Raw genomic sequence first — 24,016 nt, 5'->3', positions numbered from 1 at the left:
GTCTTCTTTGTCTACAAAGGGGCTAAGCCCAAGCTCAGGTGATTAGCAGCAGGCAGGGAGGGCAACGTAACCAAAGGGTGTGAAGTTCTGGAAAAACAGCAGGCAGAGAGGTCCTACAAAGGTAAAGGTTGGCCTCCTTATCTGAAGCTCTGCCTAGACAGCTGCTAAGACATGTGTCTGGACAGTCTTGGGGTGAACAAGCAAGGTGACCATGTAACCTGGATTGCCTGAGACAGTCCTGCTGCCTTAGTGTGGTTATGAATACTACGTTATACTACTTCCTGTCAAAAGCATTCCGGTTTGGGTGATTACTGTACAGCCACTCTATTTACAAGGCGCTTTGAGACCCTCTGGGGGAAATCCAGGTGTGACTGTAGTTATTGCTGTCCTTTTCCTGGACCTTCCCTAAGGACCTTTCGCAGCACAGGTTGGCATGTCCCCATAGGGAAATCTATCAACAAGCCCACAATTCGAGAGAAGACAAACCCAGACCAAAGAAGGAAATGCAGGAGTTTGCCCTTTTGTAAGATTTTGGGCAAAACTCCAACACTCATCTCTCCAGGAGACTAAGAACTAAAGGGAGAGGGGGAAATCGCATGTGATCACCACCTTCTGGCAGCAAACCCGTGGTCTCTGACATCGATTGCAGTTCTGCAGTTTCATGCACCTGTTTACCTATTGCTTGCTCAGTGCAGGAATGACCAGGAATTTTTATGGTTTCTGCTCCTCCGTCTGAGCTGGGTCCGATGAAGATGGCCCGATCTGCAAGAAGCACGGGTTGGGTGCCTTGTTGATACGATGGGCCTGGCAAAAGGAAAGATGTTTTTTATGGTAGAAAGCAACAACAACCCTCATAAATACTTCATCGTCTGGATCATAAGATGCTTAACTTTATGCCTGGAAGAAAGTTAATTCAGCAAACTGGGGCTTTAAGTGAAGCCTGTGGGGGCCTGAGCCCTGACACCTGCCCAGGGCGGAAGATGTGACAGCTCTATCTATGGGTGACCTGGGGTGAGGTGGGTGACCCTCCAGGGCCTCATCCCCAATTAACTGCTATAGGCAGAAGGAGGCTGCAGTACTTCCTTCCGAGAACGCTCTAGATGGCAAAAAAGCAGTAGAAATTTACACACACACACACACCCATGCAACACACACAATCACACTGAAATTTACATTCAAGATCTGAATGTGGTTTATTTCCCATCACGGTCTGTATGGGGTTAAAATAATGTAATTCAACCCTCGAGAACAAAACACAATACCAGCCCCTGTTTCCCTTGGGTCTTAGAAATCAAGTGGACCAGTCACAGAAGACTACAAACTAGTAGCTAGTGCTTTGTTTCCAGAGGCTCTCACCCCTTCTTTGCTTCTCCTATTCCTGGGAACATCAGTCTCTCTTGCAGTGTCCCCAAATCCAAATTCACAGGTCCCAAACAAAGGGCAGTGCTCCTTGCTTGGAGCAGGGCAGGACTGGCAGGTGGGGAGGAGGAAGAGAAAATGGTACCTTCCCTTAAAGCTTGTCTCTGTTCCTCTACCTGGGCCGGGGGCCTCCTTCTCTGTCTAGGGCATTGGGTTTCTGGGCTGTTTCCCTTCCAGGAAGGGGGTGGGGTCTCTCCTTTACCCAGGCAGCAGCTCGGTGGGCTGTGAGCTCCTCTGCCCTCTCACATGCCCGCACCAGGCACTCAGGAGGGGCTGGGAACTGGGTGAGGGGGTGGGGGTGACATGCCCACTGCTAACTGCCCCAGGGCAGCTTGGAGTGGCCGGAGCCTGTGTCTGTCGTGAGCAAGGTTGGAGGCCGCCTTTTCAGAACTGCTGCTTCTGAGGAGGGGGCAGGTATTGTCCTCTGGGTGGCAGGGAAGACTGGGGAAGCTGAGGGATGAGAGCTGCTGGAAGAGGGATGACGTTTGCTGTCTACCGTATGGTGGGTGCCGCTGAAGGTCTCCTGGCCCCACGCGATCTCCTTTGCTCCCCCAACCCTCCTGTGGACCATGCCCCTTCCACAGCGGAGCCTGACGCCCAGAGGGGCTGGGTGTCTAGGGCAGGGGCCCCGCTAGTGAGTGGACAGGCAGGATCAGACGCGCCCTGTAAGGGCCTGTCTCGCTCTGGCGCCCACGGTGTCACCAGGACACACAAATTCGAGACCCCCCCTTTCCCTAGAGGCACAAGTTTATCACGGGTCCTATCTCTGGCCCAGCAGGAACACCCTGCAAGGTCCCTGGCAAGTGCAAAGCCTGTCCGTGGCGGCGGGGGAGGCGGCGGCGACAGAGCGCACAGTGGGACCGCAGCGCGGCGCCAGGCACGGAGGAGTAGGTGTCTCTCCCGCCCCTGCCCCGCCGGCCGCCCGGGCTGTCCCGGGTCTTGGGGGGGGGGCAGCGCCGCGGGGCTCCGCGCCATGACATCAGCCCTGGTGTGGTGCGGTGTGCAAAGCCCACTGGTTGGCGTGGCGGGGGACACGCCTTCCCCGGAGCGGAACAAAACGGCGCGCGGGCCGGGCGCACCCAGCAGCCACTTCCGAGAGCGCCTGTCGCCCGCGCGCCGCCGAGCCCGCCGCCAGGTGAGTGCGCCCGCCCGGTGCCGGCTCCTCGCCCGCGGGCCACCTGGCCCGAGCGTCGCATGCCCTGTCCCCTGCGGCCGCCCGCGGCAGGGGCGCCTGGGCGCACGCCCTGCGCCTCCCGGTCTTTCTCCCCCGCCGCGCCCCTGGCAGCTGCGGGGAAGTTGGAGGGAAAGTGGCGCGGCCCTGGGGGCCGTCGCGGGCGAGGAATTGTCAGAAATGGCCACAGTTAGCCTGGGCGGTGCTTCTGTTTCCAGGAGGCACCGGGTCCGTCCCTCCCCACCCGGAGCTTCCTGGACGCAGTTGGCTTCCGGGTGCCCCTGACCCGGGGCGACCCGGCTCCCCGCCAGGGCCTGCAGGTCGGGCAGAACAATTGGTGATTCTGCAGCCACTGACGCTCATTGTATGCCAGAGATGAGTGCATCCGTGCCACCCCCTCCATCACCCTCCTGCTCTAGGAGAAAACGCTGCCGGCGGGTGGGGAGGGGGAACATCTGGCTCATGGGTCTGGCCTTGGGCATCTGTGCCCCTGGGTGCAGGTGTGACTTCCTTCTTCTGAAAGCACTTGATGGAAACCTACCCCCACCCCGAGTCTTGGTCCTAGATGGCTACCATGGCAGGAACCTGAAAGATCCTGCAGTGGATGTTTTGTGGTCTCAGTCCTTGAAAGCTGGGGACCAAGAAAGGGACTGATACTGGGCACAGTTAAAAGCAGGTGTTTGATCTGTGGGCACAGGCCTGAGAATATTCTGCAAGCTCCTGCGGCTGGTGCTGTTGTAATCTAATCAGGCTTTGGGTCCAGGCTGGGAGCATTAGCGTGGGCTCAGGCCTCCCGAGAGCCTTGGGCTCCAGCCACCCACCCCCTGCTCCCTTGGGGTGAATGAATGGGCAGGCCCTCCCTGCCATGAGAGCGCCCTGCCGTGGGATACTGTCACCAGTGGCACTGGGGAGATCCACTGGGCTCTGGTAGAAAGTGTATCGGGAAGAGGTGTCCTGGAATCTCGGTGAGAGATTATTTGGAAGGCAAAGTTGTGACTCTTGGATTTGCCACTTAATACACAGGTTTCCTTGGACAAGTGACTTCTCAATTTCTTTTAGGGGAGGTACTTGGGGAACGCATTGCAGAAGGCAGTAGTTCTCAGTCGCTGTCTTCTTCCGTGTCCTCTCCGCATCCCTACCCTTCTTCCCAGAACGCGGGGAAGCTGGAAGTGCCAGCTGCCTCTCTGTCCTCTCAGTGCAGGTTGAGGATTTCCCCCAAGTGGCACTGGGGACAGGGTGCTGAGCTTCCCCTGCTCCTGCTCCGCTGCTGCCTCCTGACTCTCCAGCTGGTCTGTTTTTTGAGACAGTCTCTGCTCAGCCCTCTGCTGCTGGTGGGCAACTTTTGTCCCATCGTCGTCTGAATCCAGCCTGGTGCTACTCACCGTCTCCCGGTGAATGACCCTTTCCTTGGAGAGGATATCCGGGGCAGGGGCAGCCAGCCGGGGAAGGAAGTTTCTCCTGCAGAGGGTGTGGTGTGGGTCAGAGAGTGGGGAGGGGAGAACGTCTGCAAGACCTGAGATGCCCAGTAGGGAGGCTCTGGGGAGGAAGCCCGCCAGCTCTGCAAGTGGCTGGCTGATAAAATGGGAAAAACAAGGGTGCTGTGGCCTCTTTGCTTCTGGTCTGCCCTAGCACCTTCCTTCCCGGCCCAGGTAGTTTGCTTTTTTAATTGCACACATCTGCCTCTGGAGCTGGCACGTCCTCACTGGGTCAGAGTTGCAGCCTGGGAGTGTAGTGACGAGTGACGATCAGTAAACATTTGGTGAATGTTTACAGGGGCGGCAGTAGGCTTTTGGTCAAGTTGCCCTACTGGACATTTGTAAACCTTGCAAATAGTTACTGGCCAGTTTGCCACGTGGATAGATTGATGAGCAGGTGAGAGAAAAAAGGTGTAGTTTTTATTCACTGCGGATCTCCTGGAGGGGAAAAAAAATTGGGAAGGCTTTTCTGGTAAGTTGCTAAAGTTTTAGATGTTTATGTAAGCCCAGCTTTTTGTGAAGAGTTGGCTTGCTGGAGGACTATAACGAGGCATGCATTAAACGTTTTGAGATCCTAAGAGGTGCTAGTGAGAATAAAAAGACTTCCTCCAAGTCTGCCATTTGCCATTACTCAGGCATGTTGGCAAATATCACAAGAGACACAAAAATGAACAATGAGTGTAAAAAGTTGGCCTTTCCTTAAGATAATAGTAAACAGGTCTCTGCACTTGCTGCGTGCCAGGCACTGGGCTAAACACTTCTCGTGTTTGATCTTGGATAATTTACGAGCTAGGTATGAATTCTGTCCATTTTACAGATGAAGAAACTGAGGCTCAGGGGTGATGGCTTGCGATTGCAGCTGGTCAGTTGTGGAGTTGCCATTCACACACCGGCTGACAGCTTCTAAAACCCACCCTCAGTCACTACCTTATTTCTCTTTGCACTTTCTCTACACTTCCTTTTTCCAGATCAACCCACTAGGGCAATATCTGCCGTTTGTGAAACACGTCAGCTTTACAAGGTGCTTTACAGCAGCTTCTAAACTGTTTAAGGAAGACGTGGCTTTGCCGGTTTTAAGGTGGGCGGATCAGGGTTAGACCTCATGACGTCTAGGCTTTCACTCTGCTGCACGGCCAGGGAGGAGGAGAGGGGACCCCTGGAAGTCAGTTCCCAGACCCCAGTGGATACACTTTCACTAGATCTGATACATGGTTGAGTTTTCGGGGCCAGGTTTGCAGGAAAGAAAAGAAGGCTGGAAAAGAGCCTGCTAGAGAGAGAGACAGAGAGGGAGAAGGAGAGAGAGAAGCTGTGGGGGAGGGGCCGGGGGAGGGGAGAGAGGGGGTCGGGTTCTGACCGGAGCCGCCTGGCCTGCGGTTTCCAGTTGTCAGGAATTTATATGGTAATGACGCGCCGGTACTACGCAGCTCCCCAGGAATTCGTCTGACGCCAGCATTGAGTCATTCCCATGTATGGTAAAGTGTGTAAATACGGGGGCAGCTAGCGTTTCCAGACGCTGGCCTTGCCAGTGCCTCCCAAGGGCCAGAAGGCAGAGTCAAAGTCCTCAACGGTGACAAGGGAGGAAGACGTGGAAGGTTAACAGCTTGAGCACAGGCTCAGCCCCAGCCAGGCCACCAGACCCCCGCAGTCCCCCAGTGTGCCTGGCATTCTTCATGGCTGGGTTGGAGCTTCCTGAGGGGTCAGCCGCAAGCAACCTGTGTTTATGCGGCCTAAGTGCTAATTTCTTTGCACTCTAAAAATTAATTTAAAAAATTCATTCAGACATTTTTGTTCAGCATGGGATAACTAACCGTTACCACCCTAAGTTGATATCATTCCAGATAAAAGCAAAGAAATTCTGTCTGTTAATTAGTCTCTGAGACCTTATTATAATATAGGATTTCCTGTAATAGTTTTGAAATACTAAAAGAAGTCGTAGACCCCCATTTCTACCTTTGTTGACCTTCAGACATCTGAGCTGCACGGGCACAGAGCTGTGCTATAGGAGGCACCGGGACCAGTGGGACCAGTGGGAAAGAGGAGAGACAGGACACTGCCCGTGTCAGCTCCCAACCCTGCAGGGGCCACGGGCATGGAATGGAAAGAGAAACCCCCTACCATGGAGACAGGGGGCCCTGAGCTAGAATGACAGTCAAGTTCTGGGGTACTGTGGGGCTTGGAGTGACCACAGCTCAGTGATGCTGGTTGACTTCTCAGAGGCGAGTCATGTACAGGGGTCTAAGAAATCACGTGGTGGGATGGGTAAAGCTGGGGCCAAGGCTGCCCCATCTCCCTGGTGGCCATTCCTCCCCCACCAGTGACCATGACCTTCAGGGTGGTATATGTCGTGGGTTCTCAGTTGTCACCTCCAGAATGTGGGCTGTGAGTCCTGACCAGCAGGGACCCCTCCTTCCCTCCCTGTCCTCAGCTGCTGTCTGGACATGCGGGTGCGGAGGCAGGGCTGAGCGGGGGTGGAAGGTCGGCAGCACTCTTGTGTGCCTGGCAGATGCCAGACAGCGCAGGTACTGTGAGTGGAGCCTTTCTCACTGGATAAACACTGGCAGGTCCCTACCGGACCAAGGGGTGGGGACTTAAGTCCTGTGCCTGTCAGCCGCTCTTTGGCCCTAGGGAACAAATGACTTTGGAATGGGAGAAAGGGGACTTTTCCACTGGAGAGATAGAGACATGGGGTAGGATGGCTTGTCAGGGTGTGGTGAGAGGAGGCTGTCCTGCAGGCACTGGGGCTGGCAGTTGAGGACTCTGTATCTCTGGGATAGTTCCTTGAACTTGAAACATGACCGCATGGAACCATCACCCAGCCGGACTTTCATGAGATTGGGGGTGGCCGAGAGGGTCTGCATCCTGTGTCTACTCCTTTCCCTGCTGCTGTAAGAGCCACCCTCTCGGGTCTCTGCTCTCAGGATTGAGGATCTGGGTTCAGCTCCTGATGGGACAACCGGGCAGGAAGGCGTGGGCAGCGGACTCAGGCTTCTGGCTTCAGGCCAGCCCTGAGGATCCTGCCGTTTCAGGTAAACAGCTGACTGGATATTTCCAGCCATTCAGTGGGAAAGCCAAGCTCTGCCCTTTGTTGAGATTATCAGCGCAGTGAAACAGGACAGACCAGAACGGACAGCATTTCCCACTGGCAAGGCTCTCTGAAGGGACCTGCTGCACACCCAGCAGGTGGCTGATGTGATTACAGAAGACAGGGATGACTCTTCATTGATATGAAGACAGAGGTCCCTGCTTGTGGTCTCAGGTAGCCAGGGGGGACTAAACCCCAAAGAAGGGCAAGTGACTTGTCCCAGACTCATGAGCTGGGCTGACAGACAAGGCAGAAATTCCTGGTCCTTATTTGGCTTGTGACTTCTCAAGCCTGTTCCTTCCAGATGTGGACTAGGTGGGAAGGCGAGCAGATGCCTGGCCCCTCATCTGGCATCGAGGTGTCAGGGCCAGGCTGGCGAGGTGTCAGGGCCCCATTGGCGATGACAGGAAGGCTGAGCGTTGACAGTGTGCCCGCACTGGGCCATCTCTTTCCTACACGCCCATTTGATCCTCACAACATGACTTTAGGGGCCATGTGCAGTCACTTTACACACAAGCAAATTGAAGCTCACAGAGGAAAATGACTGGTCCGAGATCATTCAGCTAGGAGGGGGTGAATCACACCTCACCCCCGCTCCCCTTTCCTAACCACTAGACTGCACGGCCTGAACTCTGACCTGGGAACTTCTCTTGTCCCAGCCTCCTGCGGGGCCTCCTCCGTCCCCCAGACCTGGAAAGGCAATAGAGAGGGAGCCAAGTGTCCCTCTAGGCGCTCCACAAACTGAGAAACAGGTTTCCTTTTAAGGCAATTCAACCTCCCTACAGCCAGAAGCTGGCCTTGGAAACAATGGGCTGGGCAGAAAGGAGGGGGCGGGTGGGGAGTGAGCCCCGCCCCTGCAGGGAAGGAGGTGGCCGGGGCTCCCTCTAGCTGAGACTCTCCCCCACGGGCGGTACCCTGGCGGGCTCCTCTTGTGCACAGAGGGGCACAGGGAGCCCACCCACAGGGGCTGCCTGCAGCTCTCCCTGGCTGTGGACACAGCCACTGTTCATCAGCTCAAGGCACTAGAGTCCTGTCCCTTCACTGGGTTCTTGAGGGGAGACCCCCACCCAAATGGGCCGGCTCAAAGGAACAGCCCAGCAGAGAGGTCCTGGGCAGATTTTCCTTCCTGGCAGGTCCTGGGGTTTCACTCGTTTCTCCGCCCATGTTCCTGATTCCCTGGGGCCTCGCTGGACGTGGGCCCCTGATGTGCCGCCAGGGAGAACAAGGGAGGCCTGTACCGAGCTGTGGGTCTCCCAGAGGGAGAAGGGCTTTTGTGTCTGGGAACAAAACACGGCTTGGAACTGGCTCCCAACCACGCGGTTGGGGGAACTTTCCTCCCTTAGGGGTGTTCCTGGGGGCTTGAGTCTGTCTCCTGCTGGTCCATGGGGCTGGAAGCGGAGAGGCCAAAAAAGAGAGCCTGCACTGAAGTGCCGTGTGCCCGCTGGGTGCAGCCACTCTTAACTATGCCAGGGCCACAGCACAGTGACTGGGGGCACAGAGGACTCAGAAATAGTTGGACCTGCATTGGAATCTCAGTTCTACCCCTTCCAGCTGTGTGGCTACAGGCAAGTTGCCTAATGTCCATGAGCCTTGTTTTTCTTATCTGTAAAGTGGGCGTATATTCTTTACCTTCAGACGCTGAGGATGAACGGGGACGGTGTATGTAAACTGCCTGACGCATGCAGGCATTTAGACTGTGGCAGTCGGGGGGCCTCGGCGGTAGGAGTTTCACCGGCCACATGGAGTCACCTTATCAGGGAGAAGAGCTTCCCCTGTGTGGTGTCGTGTGACTGAACACATTTTCCCCAGAAGCGTCCGAAGCGGAGCTCCCCTCACATCTCACTGTCCAGAAATGGTCTCGGCTTATTCCTGAAGCAGCCACTGGCAGGAGAGAGAAATCCCCATGACTGGCTTAGGTGACTCAGGCTCTGCCCTAGGCCTGGGGCTGGGGCACCCCTCCTGGGTCACTCGGCTGCCTGAATAAAATCGGGGTTCTGTAGGAAGGAGGAAGGGGAAATGGCCAGTGGTTAAGGCAGACGGTAACCCACACTGCTGTTCTTGTGAACGGTCCTCCACGCGGTGTGGTTTGCAGCCCCGAGTCCTTGTTCGACAAGAGCAGCTGGCCCCTGGGGTCCTCAGGACAGAAAGGGGCAGAAGGAACAGAGGGACATCGGAGGCTGGAAATGGGGACTGGCCCCAGGACTTGGGAACCCAGGCCCCCTGGGTTATCTGAGGAAGGCAGAGGAAGGACACGTGCAGTCAGCAATGTGGGGCCTGAGGGGTTGTGGCCGGTCGGGAATCCGGAACGGGGCAAACTGGGCTTATGCCGTGGGCGCTGGTCCACCTCGCCCCACCTGGGAGAGGACCGTGGACCCCAGCCCCAGCCCCCCACCTCAGCACAGCGTCCCCTGGCTCTGTGCACGGGCACCGCCCGGGTGCTTCCTGTGTGCCAGGCCTCGGCTGGCCACTCTGGGGGCCGAACACAGAAGTCTCCAGCCCTGATGACGTGTGAGGTGGTGACAGACACAGAGCTGGAGACACGTGGAGCCCGTGCTGAGGGAATGTCGGATGCTAGGCCGAGGGCTTTGGCTGCTCCCAGGCCGTGGGGACTCACTGACTCCTCTGAACAAGAGAATGACCCGGAGAAAGATCTGGCAGTTGTGCGGAGGACGGGTCAGGAAGGAGATTCCAGAAGCAGCCTGGCTGTCAGGGTTGTCTCTCTGGGGATGCGTTCAGTTGTGAAGCAGCTCACTCACACAGCGAAGTGACCGTGTTGCTTTGTTTAACTGGAGAATTCAGAGATAGGTCAGACTTCAGGTTTGGCTTAATTTGGTGGCTTTATCTATCATTGCAGACTCAGTTTCCTTTGTCTCTCTGCTCTGTTTTCCCAGTTATCAGCTTTGTGACAGGGCAGCCTGTTCCCCGTGACAACAGCCGCAGAGCCGGTTCCTCCCCTCTAGTCAGCAGACGGTTTTGGGGGCAGCATAGCGTGGGACGCATCTAAGGAAGGGGAGGAGCTCATCGCATTCTAGGATTTGAGATCAGATTCCTTAGTGATGGAGAAGATGCGGTACCACAAGCAAAAATGGAGCAGTCAGGAAAAGACCAAGTTTGAGAAAAAAGATAATAAGTTCAGATCGCTCACGTTAAAATTGAGATACCTGTGCGGCCTCCTGGTGCAGATGGTCTCCTGAAATGAGCTTGGGCTCAGAGGAGAGGTCAGGGACAGAGGTCTAGGGGAGTCCTTGGTAGGGAGGTGACAGTAGGGAGGATGGGAATGCAGGAGATTGGGGAGAGAGAGGGACCAGGATGGGACCGGGGGGAACCCCAACTTTTAGGATATGGGAGTGAACATGTGTCTTTCTCTGCTCCAACAAAGCCTTGCTGAAGACTTCCATCACCTGGGTGATATTCTAGTCCCGGTAACTGGTGGTGAGCCAGCTTCACCAACACCACCTCCAACCCCACCCCGCCCTGGTTACAGCCTGCACACGCTTACCATGGTGAGCCCGCTTCACCAACACCGCCTCCCCCACCCCCTGCCCAGATTATAGCCTGCACACGCTTACCCAGTATCTCTGCTAGGTCCCAGGCTCTGCAGAGACTCTCCTGTGCAGAGGACATGGCCCCAGCTGTGGCTCCAGTATTAGGCCACCTTTTATTCATTCCTCGACTGCTCACTGACCATCCACGTGAACACCTGTGTGCCAAAGGCCGTGCAGGGCATGGGAACACGATGGTGAACACAACTTTGACCCTCTTCTTGAGCTGAGGCCCGTACTTCCAGCAGTGGAGCTCATGTCTCTCTCTATCCTTGACATTTTTGCTTATTTATTTTTCTTTCTTTAAAAATTTTTATTATTATTATTTTTTTTCGAGATGAGGTCTCACTATGTTACCCAGGCTGGTCTCTAACTCCTGGGCTCAAGTGATCCTCCTGCCGCCGCCTTCTGAGTAGCTGGGACTACAGGTGTGTGCCACCACGATAGCTTTTGTTTCTTGTTTTAATTTCTTTTGTTTCTTTTTTCTTTTAAGTTTATTTTTATTGTATTTGTTTTTCCCCCTCCTTTGTTGACATTGGCTCTCTGGCTGCCAGCACGAGCCCAGGAGGGCGGGCTCTGGGGGCTGCATCCCTATTTTCATTTCCGTGACACAGATTCCTAAGCCTAAGCCGTCTCCTTAGGCTCCTTTGCCTCCGGAGGCAGCAAACCCCTCGGGCTCCCGGCCCCTCTGTCCCCAGCACCCTGTGTCCCCCTGTACGCACCTCGTCCTGGGCGGCCTCGGCCCCCGGCTCGTACCCACAGTTGGTGGGCCTTGTAAAGCCCCCTCTCCACCTCTTCCCTTCATAAACTTCGTGCCATCTTCCTCTTCAGTCACGTGTCTGCTGAGTGGGTGACTGGGATGGGAGGAGAGACGCAGGCCCACTCTGTTCTCCAAACTGTGACAGCATTGACCTTCCGGGCTGCTCTGCGGAGAACCAGGCACTGCCCTGAGGTATTGCCTGTCTCGCAGCCCGGGGCTCTGCGTTAACAGTAATTATTGAACACTTACCATGTGCCAGGCACTGTGCTGTGCCTTTGACGTTCCATATCTTATTCCTTCACCAGAAATACTCTATGCAGTAGCCTCTATTTTTATCCCCATTTAACAGATGCAGAAGTCAAGGTTTGGGAAGACCAGCTGTCTTGCCCATTGCCACACAGCCAATGAAGGGCAGGGTCAAGGCCGGGCCAAACCTGTCTGGCATCAGGACCCCAAGTCTGAACCAATACCTAGAGTATCTCAAAGTTGGTCCAGGCCGCCTGCTTTGGACTTGCCTGGGGTACTTATTAAAAATTCAGATTCCTGTACCACATTCTCAGACATTGTGAGTTACCAGGTTTGGGGTGGTGCTACTAAATCTGATTTTGCAAAAGCCTCAGCCTGATTCAAATGTCCTCTGAAGTGGGCAAACTGTGCCCTGTATGCCTGCCTCCTGCTTTTTCTTTAAAAAAAAAAGATTTTTTTTGGTGAGTTGTATTTTACATACAAAAGAGTGTACAGAGCCTAGGTGTGCAGTTCAGAGAATAATTACAAAGTGGGTCCCCATGTGACAGCCACCCAAGTTAAAGAGAACACAGTCAGTGCCTTGGCAGCTCCCTGGTGACCCCACCCAGTCTGGTCCCTCCCTCTCTTAGAGGCAGCTCTTCGAAGATAACGGTTTGTGCTAATCATCCCTTGTAGTACCTTCGTCACCCGTATGTGCACCCTTGACAATGTGGGTTTTGCCGATTTGTGAACGTCCCACAAACGGACTCGTGTTCTACCGGCCCTGGTCTATCTGCTTCTTTCCTTCCACATTCTTTTGTTAGCTTTGACCATGCTGATGCATGTCGGCAGGGGTAGGTGGCCCATTTTTATTGCTACTGCAGCCTCCTTTAGAAAGCCTGTGTCCTATGCTGATTTCTGTCTTTTAGGGGGCCTGGCACAGGGCTGCAAATACAGCAGCTGCTCGTTGAATATCTGTTGGTTAGATGGGGTTGGGGGGACCCCAAAGTGAGAGTTCAAGGATGTTGTTGAGAACGAGCAGAGATTGCTCAGCCAGGACTGGTGGCCCCATACGAGTTCTGCCTTTGTCTTCCTCTGCTCAGTCTCTGCCTGTTGCTTTTCTGTCGTGGCAATCTGAGATGTTTTCATCTCCCTGTAAGATTAATTCCCGTGTCTGTGTCCCTTTTCAGAATGCCGAACTGGGGAGGAGGCAAGAAGTGCGGGGTGTGCCAGAAGACGGTTTACTTTGCCGAAGAGGTTCAGTGTGAAGGCAGTAGCTTCCACAAGTCCTGCTTCCTGTGCAGTGAGTACACCCAGGCCTGCTGTTGCCATGGACACCAGGACGGGGCCTGCCCCACAGGCTGGGCCTGTCAACACCCCAGGGAACGGGTCCCCTGGGATGTAAACAGTTTGACATTTGGCTGAAGTGCAGCTGGGGAGGGGAACACTTAAGGGCCTCTTTGTTCCATTCAGAAGCTGCTTTCTGAGCTGAACGGGCCAGAGCGGGCGGGGGTGGCAGGCGCTCAGGGGCTGGGAGCCAAGCTGTGAGGACTTGGTTAGGAAAACTTTCCACTCCGCTCTCTCTCTCTCTCTGCCACAATCCCATCATCTCAGAAGAGACACTTTTGGCACATAAGTGTCCCAAGGCTTCAATGGCCTTTGGACCCCAAAGATGCCTTGTTAAAGGGCAACAGAGGCCACAGCCTTATGGTGAAGCTGAGTCTGGAGGAGGAGCCCGGCTCCTCCTTCCTCGGCCCCTTGTAAACCAGCCGTTCACTTCCCTCCCTTCCCACCTGACTTGGACGGCCTGGGATGAGAGAAGAAGGAGCGCAAGGTTCTTTGATATCCACTCTTAATAATCCAGAGAAAGATTTGCTCCAGTCGCCAGCCTGGATGAGTAGGAAACCAGGCAAAAGACACCAAGCGCCTGACAGAGGCCGGGTTGGCCCAGGGATCCTGACTCCATGATGCTGCACTGACTGGTACCTGGCCAGGTGGTGTTTCCAGGACGTGGCAACTTGGAGAAGCCTCTCCTCTGATTCCTAAATGATTTGGTTCGTTGTGATCAGAGCAAAAGGTCTGGGTTAGAAGAAGAGGCAACTTCAGCAAGTGCCTTTTCCTTGAGAGCAGGCAGAGTGGGAGGTGGCAGAATGTCTTGGCGAAACCCTGGGTTTCAAAGCCGGTCTGATCAGGGTTTGAATCTGAATTCAGTTTTTATTGTCTGGGCGATGATGGACAAGTTACTCAATTTCTCTCTGGTAGAGCCGTCTTACTACTATGGTGGAGGTAATAATGCTCACTTGTGGGTGGTTGTGAGACTTAAATGAAAGGAGTTTGTAAACCAAAGCATTGAAAGCGATTGTGAGTGTTCAATAAATGAACACTCCCCTGACACACACAAGCACACACGCCTGAGCACATGCATGCACACACACGCACGTACACACGCATGCACACATGCACACGCACTGCCGGGGGATCTCTAGCACGAGGATGTGACGCAAAGAAGACCTCCCTGGGGCTGAAGTCCCAGCCCGCCTGGAGAGCAGGTCCTGTCCATCCCGCATCACAGGAAGCAAAGTCGGGAGATCTGAGGTTCCTCTGTCCCCAGGTGACTTGTGCTCCGGAGTAGCACCCAGAGGAGCCAAGGCCCACCTGCTCACTGCGGGTTCCCCACGTCTCTCCCTGTTGCTGGGCAGCCCAGCCTGAAGCCACCCAGGGCAGGGCAGCAGGGGCCCCACACCCTGCCCAGCCCGGCTGGAGTGACAGCCCCAGCACTGAGTCTGATGAGCGGAGAGTAAACAGGGTTTGCCGGAGCTGTCTTGGCTTCCAGCCTGCAATGGAGGCCGGAAACAGCAGCGTCTTGTTATCAGCAGTTCACTGCTCTTAAGAATTTTCAGGCTGTTTATGTTTTCAGAAGGCGTGAGAGAGGGCTTGGCGCTGGCTGGGAAGGGGGTCCAGGCTGCTGGGGTCCTAAGGGCCCCTCTCTGCTGTCAAATGTTGCTTAATCATCACCTAAAAGGGGCCAGCTGTGGTGAGAGCCCTGCCTGCAGGCCTGCATAGCGGGAGGAGGAGTCACTGTCGGAGGAAGTCAGGAATGCAGGGAGGCACCGGCCTGGGGCGGGGTGTGCAGAGTCAGGCTGGGGAGCAGGGCTGGTGCTGTTATGTAATAACACCCTGGGGAACAGTCTCATTCTCTCTGGGGTCTCAGGGCCAGTGCCGTTCCTGGGTGTCAGAGCTCCAAGTGGACTCCTTAGCACGCACATGTCCCCACAGTCTGAGGTATCCACGCCTCACTTATTTCCAGTGCCTAGAACAAGGCCTGGCACAGGGTGGGTTCTTGGCAAAGGTTTGTTTATGAGTGGAGGAAGCATCATTTCTCTTTCCCAGTGCAGTGGGGGATAAATATCCAGCCTGCATTCAGGGCCACCCATGGCATGAAAGGACTTTCCCTCCTAAGGGAAAGACACCAGCAGGGTCTGGGCCGGGGGTGTAGTAAGGGCCATCTCCCTTGTTGGCTGGGCCTGGGAGGGTCCCCAGAAGTTCTTATGACCATGTGGGTCCTTGGCCTGGGAGAGCCACCTCCACCTGGCATGGCCTGTGACCCCGGAGCAGGGAGCGGCAGGCCCGCAGCGCACTCCCATGGTCTCCGTAGGGGCTGCCAGATCCCATTAGCAGACAGTGGGGCAGAGGCTGGCAGGAGGCTCAGCTCTGCAGCTGGGACCTGCCCTAGGCCGTGTGTCCACCTCTAGCTGTAACCAGCTCCCTCCCCGGGCAGGTCCGGGTTGCGCAGCCAGCCCGTCCTAAACCTGTGGTGGAGGCTGACGGAACAGGGCTCAGAGGGCTGGCCCTGGGCTGCTACCCCGGATCCCAGAGCACAGGGGAAGCTCAAAGAAGCCTCTGACACCAGTGTCTCCAGGCCAAGGCTTCCTGTGGGTTTTCACCCTCCCACCCACGTGCTCAGCCTACTCGAGAGGAGCCATGGGCTGGCAGAGAACAACCGGATCTGGAAGTCCAGCTGGTTCTGGCTTGGCCCTGTTTGTGGCCAATTATGTGAGCTTGAGCTTTTTTGTGGGCCTCGGTTTTCCTTCTAGAAGCAGAGAGAATCACTCTCCACTTTCAAGTGGGGTGAGGGGGCTCTGACCTCTCCCCTGGGGTGGGCTCTTCTCTGTATTTCCAAACAGCATCACGAGGCCCCACCAGGGCGGGGGACATCTAGAAGTAGATTTTCGCAACAAATGTGATAAGGAATCCAATGTTTTTTTGGTTTACCATGATTTGGTAGAAATTTATTCAGGCCTTCCTTCCAAATTGCCCTTGACTGAGTCTTTGGTGGGCTTTACAAGTGAGTTGAGGGTCCCCAACTACATCACTTGGGTGGAGGGACAGAGGGCCAGCATGGGAGGACTGGGCCTCTGGGGGACAGGAGGCCAAGGCAGAGCGGAAGGGAGCAGGGAGCTCTTCAGCAGGGGAGCCACAGGGAGGCTGTCAACTTGTAGGCCCTGCTGTCTCCTCTGGGCTCAGTTCCTGGGTCTCCTGCTGGAGAGACCAGTCAGAAGAGACCTCTGTTCCCCCAGCCCCTCTTATCTCCCCTTGCTGCCTTCCCCCTGGTCTTGGAATTCCCAGTTCATTTCTGGTCATACAAGGAAACAATTCCAGGCCTGTTCCTGGCTTCCCACCCTAGAAGGGAATGCTGGAGCCCTTGGCCTGTTGTTCCCTCTCCCTTCTTCCCGGGAGCCGAGCCCCATGGGACGTGGTGGGAAGTTCCATATTTGGCAGCCCCGAGTGCTGGAATGAGATGGAGATCTCCAGGGCAGGACAAGAGGGTCCTTATTTAGTCTGAAGTCTTCACCCTGGGGCTCGGGGTGAGAGAGAAGCTGGCAGAGGCCTGGACCCTTTAAAGGCAAGAGGATGGCAGTTGCAAGGCGCCGAGCTGAGGGGGATAAGAGGCGTGGCTTCTCCGGGGGTTTCTGTAGGTTTCTGTCTTCAGAAGGACACGTTTGAGGATGCAGTCTAACGGGGCACGCTGAACTCCAGTATCACAGAATAGCATAGAACCAAATTAGGGTCACCGGATGAGCCCTAAAGAAATACGTGAAGTTGAGAGGAGTATTTAGGGGTTAGAGGGAATGATCTCTTGAGGTCTGAGGCCTGGGCCTGTCCCTCCCCTCCCTTGTCTCCCAGTGATGCTAACTTTATATACTACTAGTAAGAGTAGCCAACATTTATCATGGACCTATTGTGTGCAGGTTATTGAGCTAAGCAGTTCACGTGTCAGATCTTATTTGATTCTTACAACCGCCTTTTGGGGCAGACATTATTATCTGCATTTACAAATGAGGACAGAGGCTGGAAAGGCGAAATAATTTGCCTGAGATCGCAGAGCTGGAAAGGGAGAGAGCTGGGATTTGACTCTGGGCAGTCTAACTCTCCGTGATCCCAGGCTCTGAACTGTTTTTCTCTGGAGAGCTGGGCACAGCACCCCTCTGCGATTAACCCGAACGTGTATGAGGCCCACAGGCTTTCTAGCTCATCCCACTCCAGTCCCTCTTACCCCAGGAGTCCGGAATTCTTCCCAGTGTCTGCCCTGTTTCTTCCTGTGGCAAAAGGATTTCTGAGATAGAAACTTCAAATCCTATTGTGATCAGCAGGACCTGCATCTCATGTCTAAGCCCATCACGTGTGACGTCTAACAAACGTTAAACTTGTGTCACTTTACCTGCATCCTCCCCCCTCGCATCCCCCCAGCATGCACAGATCGTCTCTTCTGGATTCCAGTGTTGCAGGCAGGAAAACCCTGTCCTTCGTCCTTCCTCTCTTGATTCCCTGTTGGGATACATGGTCTCTGTCAAGGGCAAAGAACCTCAACAGGTGTCCTGGGGCATAGGGTTAGCCTAGGCTGTTGCTTCTGACCCTGGGGTGCGCTGCAGCCTGAGGAGGTACAGGGCTGCAAGGACTGAGGGAGACATACTGATTCCTGGAAGAGGTTAGTTGGCCAGCATTCCGGAGTCGGACATGCAGCTGTCACCCCTCTGTCCTCCAGCCCATTGGCCGCCCCACCTGCCTCCATTTCTGGACTGTTTCTGAAAGATCAGGGACTATGTTTGCTGAGTGCCCAGAGAGCGTCAGCTGCAGGGGCTTGCAGTGAGCAAGCAGCCCAGCCCAGCCTCAACGCACCGCACCTGCTTCCCCCTGCAGTGGTCTGCAAGAAGAACCTGGACAGCACCACCGTGGCCGTGCACGGCGAGGAGATCTACTGCAAGTCCTGCTACGGCAAGAAGTATGGGCCAAAAGGCTATGGCTACGGGCAGGGTGCAGGCACGCTGAGCACCGACAAGGGGGAGTCGCTGGGCATCAAACATGAGGAGTGAGTAAAGACCCCTCCCACCCCATTTCTTGCATTCTCTCCCCATTCCCCCACCTTGGACACATTTTCAACCACTTTTGGTTAAGCAGTGGAAGGCTCAGAAAGCCATTTATCTAAAAGGTAGCCACAAGAGTACCACCATGTGTCAGGCTGCCGGAGGGGCTGGGGTCCAGGGGGTACTGAAACAGGCCCCTCTCTGCACCGAGTGCAGTGTGTATTTGTATGAAGTTCAGAGCTAGGAGGGGCCCTAAGGATTACTTGGTCCAATTTCCTCTTTTTATAGACGAGAAAATCCAGCCCAGGCTCAGTGACTTGCCTGGGCCCCACGGCCACGGAGGGTCCAAGCCGGACTGGGGCAGCTCCGTGGCCACACCAGCCTGGCTCGAAGCCCTGTTGCCTCTCACCCCGGCTATGGGGAAGTCATTTCCCTTGGAAATGCCACAGGGTGTCACTGAGTCCCCTGGTCCCCACCCCATGGCACCCCCCGCCACTGACCTGCGGTAAACAGTGGCTACTGGCAATCAGCCCGGCCAGCTCCTCGGGCCTTGGGGATGGGTGGAAATGACGGATGAGTTCCCAAATTTCAGCCAAGGTCGTTGCCCCTGTGGGAATGATGTGTCAGCAGATTTCTCCCGGAAAGAATCTGCAATAGACCAGCTACAGGAATGAGGGCAGAGGAGGGCGATTCTTAGCAAATGAGGTGTCAAATGATTCCAGCGTTTAACGGGGTGACTGAGGGAAGTGTGATGTTTCAATGGTGATAACATTGTGCTGAGCCTTTGTTTGTCCGGCTGTAAAATGGGAGATGACCCTAGCGGCCCTGGTGGCCCTAGCCTTTGTAACTCAGGTGGAGAGAACTGCTCCTTGCCCTGGCATGAGATGAAGGTAGGCTCATGCCCTTGCAGTGCCAGCCCCAGCCGTATTTCTCAGTGCAAGTCATCCCACTTTCTCCATGCAGGGCCCCTGGCCACAGGCCCACCACCAACCCCAATGCGTCCAAGTTTGCCCAGAAGATTGGGGGCTCCGAGCGCTGCCCCCGATGCACCCAGGCAGTCTATGCTGCGGAGAAGGTGATCGGTGCTGGGAAGGTATGGCGGCTGCTGGGCATGACGGGGAGAGGGGAGGGAAACATCTTCCTGAAATGTGGATTCCAGAACTTTGCAAGTGTTGACCGTAGCTCTGCTTGGGGCAGCCTGAGCACTGGGCTTTAACCCCTTCCCTTGTAGAGAAGGAGTAAGCCATTGTCCCTGTGGGTTGTTTGCACCTGTGCCTTCCAGTCTCCCAGGAACAGGAACATCCCAGCATCAGTAGATCGCCTGTGGTCAGCTCATAGGGAGTTGCAAGGATCAATCTATATCTCTAGTGTTGGGGACCGCAGAGTCTAAGGGTACATGGATGGGTTTCAGAGGGTCCACAAATCCCCTGAAATTATACACAGAGTTCTGTCATATCTCTTTCTGGGAAGATGATCCATAGCTTTCATCAGATTTTCGAAAGGATTTGTGATTCTCCAAATGTTAAGAACTACCCAAAAATATACTTTCTGTTTTATGGGTTATGGACTCCCAGAAACCCATCCATATACCCCGGGTTATCATAGCCATGCATGCCCTTCCCCCATGAAATCCTGGCAACAGCCCCCAATCACCAATGCACTGTGAGAATCACTGTAGCAAACAACTGTTCCAAACTGAGCTGATCACATCCCTCAGCTAGGCTGCGGGGAGAAAAGGGCAGGAGAACTCTTGCCCTAGGGGTTTGCAGTGTAAGACTAGCAGTCAGAAAATCACAGAAGAGGTATCTTCAAGCTATGTGGCCAGAAAGGATTTCTGGATCATCACATGAGGCCCAGGATGGAAGGGTGACTTGGCCAAGATCACACAACAAGCTCGTGGACAGCTGGGCTTAGAGGCAAACTTCAGCTCTACTGGATTCGGTTCTTGTCTTTCAAGGCCTTTTGACCTTGAGGAATGGGATCAGGGGAATGGGATGGGGAACTAACACTTAGGCCGAGTCTAGACCATAGCAGGCTCTCAACCCTCACAATCTCAGTTGGAGATGGGTAATATTAGCCCTGTTTTATAGATGGGGAAACTGAGTCAGAAGGATTAAATGAGTTGCCCAGCTCTGCTAGCTAGGAAGGGGCTAAGCCAGGATCGAGCCCAGGTTTGTCTGACTTGGAAGCCCTTGTTCTTACTGCTCTTACTACTGTTAACTCTACTTTGGGCTGGAAAATGGGCAGGCATTGTTCATCCCAGCACCATCATGAAGAGCTTGGACCCTAGACAAATGCTGATCTGAATCTTAGTTTTGGCATTTACTACTTGTTTAACCTCGGGCAAATTTAGCCTGAGCTTCAGTTCTACATCTGGTGGGCCTGGATGGTGGAGCAAATGATGGTGCCGACAAACAATGTAGTTTTAAAGATTAAATGTGAAGATGCTGGTATGGTGCACAGTGCAGCATCTGGTATGAGCTAGTACAGGCCAGCTATTGTTGTTATTGTTGTTTGCTTTGGGGGCTTGTGGTGAGGTCAGAATGAAGATTGCTGTTGATTAAAGGATGAAAACAAGGGACATTAATATTATTAATAAGTTGGGTTCTTTTTTCTCTGTCTCACCATGAGAATAGAAAAATGATGAAAAATACTCAAGAATCACTATTTCTATTATTTAGACAGGCTATAAGGTAAAGTTAAGGCTGTACGAAGGAGCAGGATAAGAGAGTTTTGCATTCAAGTGGGAAAGGTAGGCAAAGCCATCACCTCTATTGCCTGGGTCAAGAAAGAAATATTGAGAAGCCGGGAGTACTTTTAAGTGCTGTATGAATGAGCAGAGGGATTGAGCTTATTTAAAAGGGGGGTTGCCTAGGAAATGAGGTGGTCTCGCTGTGACTCCGTCCTTCTCCAGCCTGGAGAGCTTGGGGTAGCAGCCCCTGCTTCACAGAGGAGGCGGCAAAGGCTGGTGACTGTTGAGGTTGCACCTGGTGCTAAGGGGAGGCTTGAGACCCAGGCGCCCCCATCTCAACATTCTGCACCCTACCACCGCCTCTCGGGCACAGGAGGAGGAGCCACTGTGTGAACTCAGGCAGCCAGGAAATCCAAGGGGATCCAGTTTCCTTTCTTATCCTCTCGCCTGGACACCGGTGGCTGTGCTGAGGGAATCTCTTTGCCCTTAAAAGGCCTTGTTTTTTCCTGTCTGACTGCTGTCGGCCTCTTGCTTTTCCTGGGTTTAGCAGAGCTGTCTACATATCAGCCTCTTAGCCGGCTCAGCTGCTGCTGACAGGAGCTGGCTGCTGAGAAGTCTGTCTGGGCAAGGTCCCCTCACTGTGTACACACCCGGGCCCCGTTTTCCCTGGGAGGCTTGCCCTGCGTTGCCTTGGGCACCTCTTTGAACCACATGGGGCCTTCTGTGACCTCGGGAGAAGCCACACTCCTCAGGCCTTTCCCTGCCAAGATTAATGCATTTCATAGACCCTTTCTCCTCCCAGAGTAACACTAGAAAACATTGACTCAGAGCCTCCCCTGTGCCAGGCCCCGTGCCGGGCACTTTACACTGGTGACATTGTTTCATGCTCACGGCTACCTGGTGAGAGGGATACCCACTGCCAGAGAGGTGATGATGGCCTTTGGGCAAATGAAACACCCAGTTCTAGAATTTCAGAGGCCAGGCTGGTTCTGGAGAGCCCCCATGCACACGCCCACTCTGTGGCTAGGCCTCATGCATTTAGTACCTGGTCCTGACATCCGTTCTGCAAGGTGGGCAGGTCTCCCACCTGAGGAAACCATGGAGGCTGGGCAGCTAGCAAGTAGCAGTACCTGGAGGAGTCCAAAGCCCTTGCTCACACCTCTGATCCATGGGCAGGAGAAGGCTCATCTGGCTCCACCTACAGCAACAGCTACCTTGGCAGTAATCCCGTCCCCTCGGCTGCCTTTGGTGGTATAGCTGGTGCCACCAACCATCGAGCCATTGCCACACCTTGTCAAAGATGGTGTGAAGTGGCGTGTGGTCCCTGGCCTGCTCCCTCCACTGCCTGGCACCACGGGCGTGTCCTGTCTGCGGTACCAGCTGAGCAGGCTTGGGAAGCGTCTGGGCCCTGCTTGCCTCCACGGTCACGTCAAAGGGAGTGGGGCTGGGGGCCGAGGGAGCCCTGGTCACCCGCAGCACTAACTGTTTGCTTCCCCACCTAGTCCTGGCATAAGTCCTGCTTCCGATGTGCCAAGTGTGGCAAAGGCCTTGAGTCAACCACCCTGGCAGACAAGGATGGCGAGATCTACTGCAAAGGTGGGTGCTTTCACTTACGGGTGAGGGTCACGGGGCCCAAGGGGGAAGGGTCCTGAGAAGTTGTGTCTTTGCTGAATGTAAGCCCATTCCTGGCCTTGGGACCCGAGAGCCGGAGCATCTCATGTGACTCCTTCATTTTATAAATGAGGAAACAAGCCCAGAGAGGGAAAGCGACTTGGCCAGAGCCATGGGGCAAATCGGGGCAGGCGTGGGCTAGACCCTGGCCTGTTGACTCCCAGCCGATGCTCTGACTGCCTGGAGCCTCCGCCCTGCTGGGGCTGGGGGTGCGGGAGAGGTGAGGGGGCGCCGGTAGACTTTCTTTTCCAGAGGTCCGGCCAGCACGAGGGGTGGGGTGTCTCCAGTGGAGGGTGGGCAGCGTGGCTGGGGCAGGGAGCAGGCTCTTACCTCTCTCCTCTCTCTGCAGGATGCTACGCTAAAAACTTCGGGCCCAAAGGCTTTGGCTTTGGGCAAGGAGCTGGGGCCTTGGTCCACTCCGAGTGAGGCCACCAGCACCCGCCGCACCCTGCCCACTCCTGCGCGTTCCACGGCCCTTCCCTTCCTGCAGCCTTGGAGGCCTCCAGGATGCTTCTCTCTCTCTCAGCCCCGCCACACATCACTAAGGACGTGAACTTGGTCGTCTGGCTCCCTTTGGTTTGGGCGTCTGCCTGAGGTCCCGCCCCGCTAAGGGCTCCCCCTTCCTGGCATCCCTAGTAGGAGACGGCAGTGGTTTTGATCTGGGCGAGCCCTGGCTGCCCGCTGCTGGCTCCCACACCTCACCCCACAGCCCTCCGTTAGCCTGTTAGGCTGAGTGTCACCATCAGCTGGCCGGGACACCTGAGCCCACATCATGGAGCCCACAGGAGCAGCAGCAATAGGCCTGCAGGGGGCAGGCGGCGGGACCAAGATGGGGTGGAGGAAGGCTGGGGTTCACTGGATCCCAGAGATCCTCCCCTGTGAGAAGGAGGGTGGGCTTCTCGGCATCCCTCTGAAGAAGGAGCCCAGCTCGGGGAGTCGCTGTGGGAGGCAGAGGGGGTGCAGGCAGGACTGGAGGAGGCCCCGCCTCTCTAGGCCACCTGCCTGTGAGTCTTTGTGCAACTGGTGTCCCCCCACATGCAGGGGGAGGAGAACAACCCAGGGCTGAGGCCCCCAAAGTCGCAATGTTGTCTGACCTCAGACAGGCTTGGTGGGGGGATCCTAATGAAACGCCCCCAGGACACGTATCAGTGGCCCAAATCTCCGAGGAGTTAGCTCTGGCCCTGCCCCTGGGTCCTGAGGCTGCGGTCCGGAGCTCCTGCCTGTCCCGGCACCGCCCAGGGCTCTGTTCTTGCCACGACTGCTCAACTGCTCTATCCTCAGACGTGGAGGGAGGCCGACAGCCTCAGTCTTCGTCCAGACACCTGTCCCTCTGCCCCCCGTCCTCGGGACCTTCCCTCCAAGCCAAGACCCTGCCCCCTCCACTTCGCTCCTCTCCAGGGACCCTTCTCTGGCCACATCACTCTGTCCCTTCCAGGCCCCAGGTCAGGAGCAGTGGGGGAGGGGAATGGGCTGGTGACTGAACGGGTGGCAGGCACGGGCCATATTCAAGCTGATTTCTCATCTGGTCAATAAAGCTGTTTAGACCAACACTTTGGTGTCCGATCCTGCAATCCGGTGTCTGTGGAGCACTGCCACTCCCCTGGGGCTGGGAGGGAA

General features: G+C 55.3%; 1 protein-coding gene across 1 annotated transcript; it reads left to right on the top strand.

The window, feature by feature from the left end:
* Positions 1 to 2,364: 2,364 nt before the first annotated feature.
* CSRP1 (cysteine and glycine rich protein 1) lies at positions 2,365 to 23,949 on the top strand. The gene is made up of 6 exons (XM_045536208.1): positions 2,365 to 2,554; positions 12,865 to 12,977; positions 17,873 to 18,041; positions 19,000 to 19,129; positions 22,231 to 22,324; positions 22,749 to 23,949. Exons 2-6 carry the CDS (start codon positions 12,866 to 12,868, stop codon positions 22,823 to 22,825), a joined length of 582 nt encoding a protein of 193 aa, XP_045392164.1. The 5' UTR covers positions 2,365 to 2,554; position 12,865; the 3' UTR covers positions 22,826 to 23,949.
* Positions 23,950 to 24,016: the final 67 nt, after the last annotated feature.

The sequence above is a fragment of the Lemur catta genome, chromosome 23 (assembly GCF_020740605.2).
Source record: "Lemur catta isolate mLemCat1 chromosome 23, mLemCat1.pri, whole genome shotgun sequence".
Lineage (NCBI taxonomy): Eukaryota > Metazoa > Chordata > Mammalia > Primates > Lemuridae > Lemur > Lemur catta.
This window is presented reverse-complemented; position numbering and strand designations above follow the sequence as displayed.

Excerpts from the sequence above, each read along its gene's own strand:
- CSRP1 (XM_045536208.1), top strand. The coding sequence starts at position 12,866 with ATGCCGAACTGGGGAGGAGGCAAGAAGTGCGGGGTGTGCCAGAAGACG. Across the intron at positions 19,130-22,230 it reads AGGTGATCGGTGCTGGGAAG|TCCTGGCATAAGTCCTGCTT; the intron begins GTATGGCGGCTG and ends TTCCCCACCTAG. Across the intron at positions 22,325-22,748 it reads TGGCGAGATCTACTGCAAAG|GATGCTACGCTAAAAACTTC; the intron begins GTGGGTGCTTTC and ends CTCTCTCTGCAG.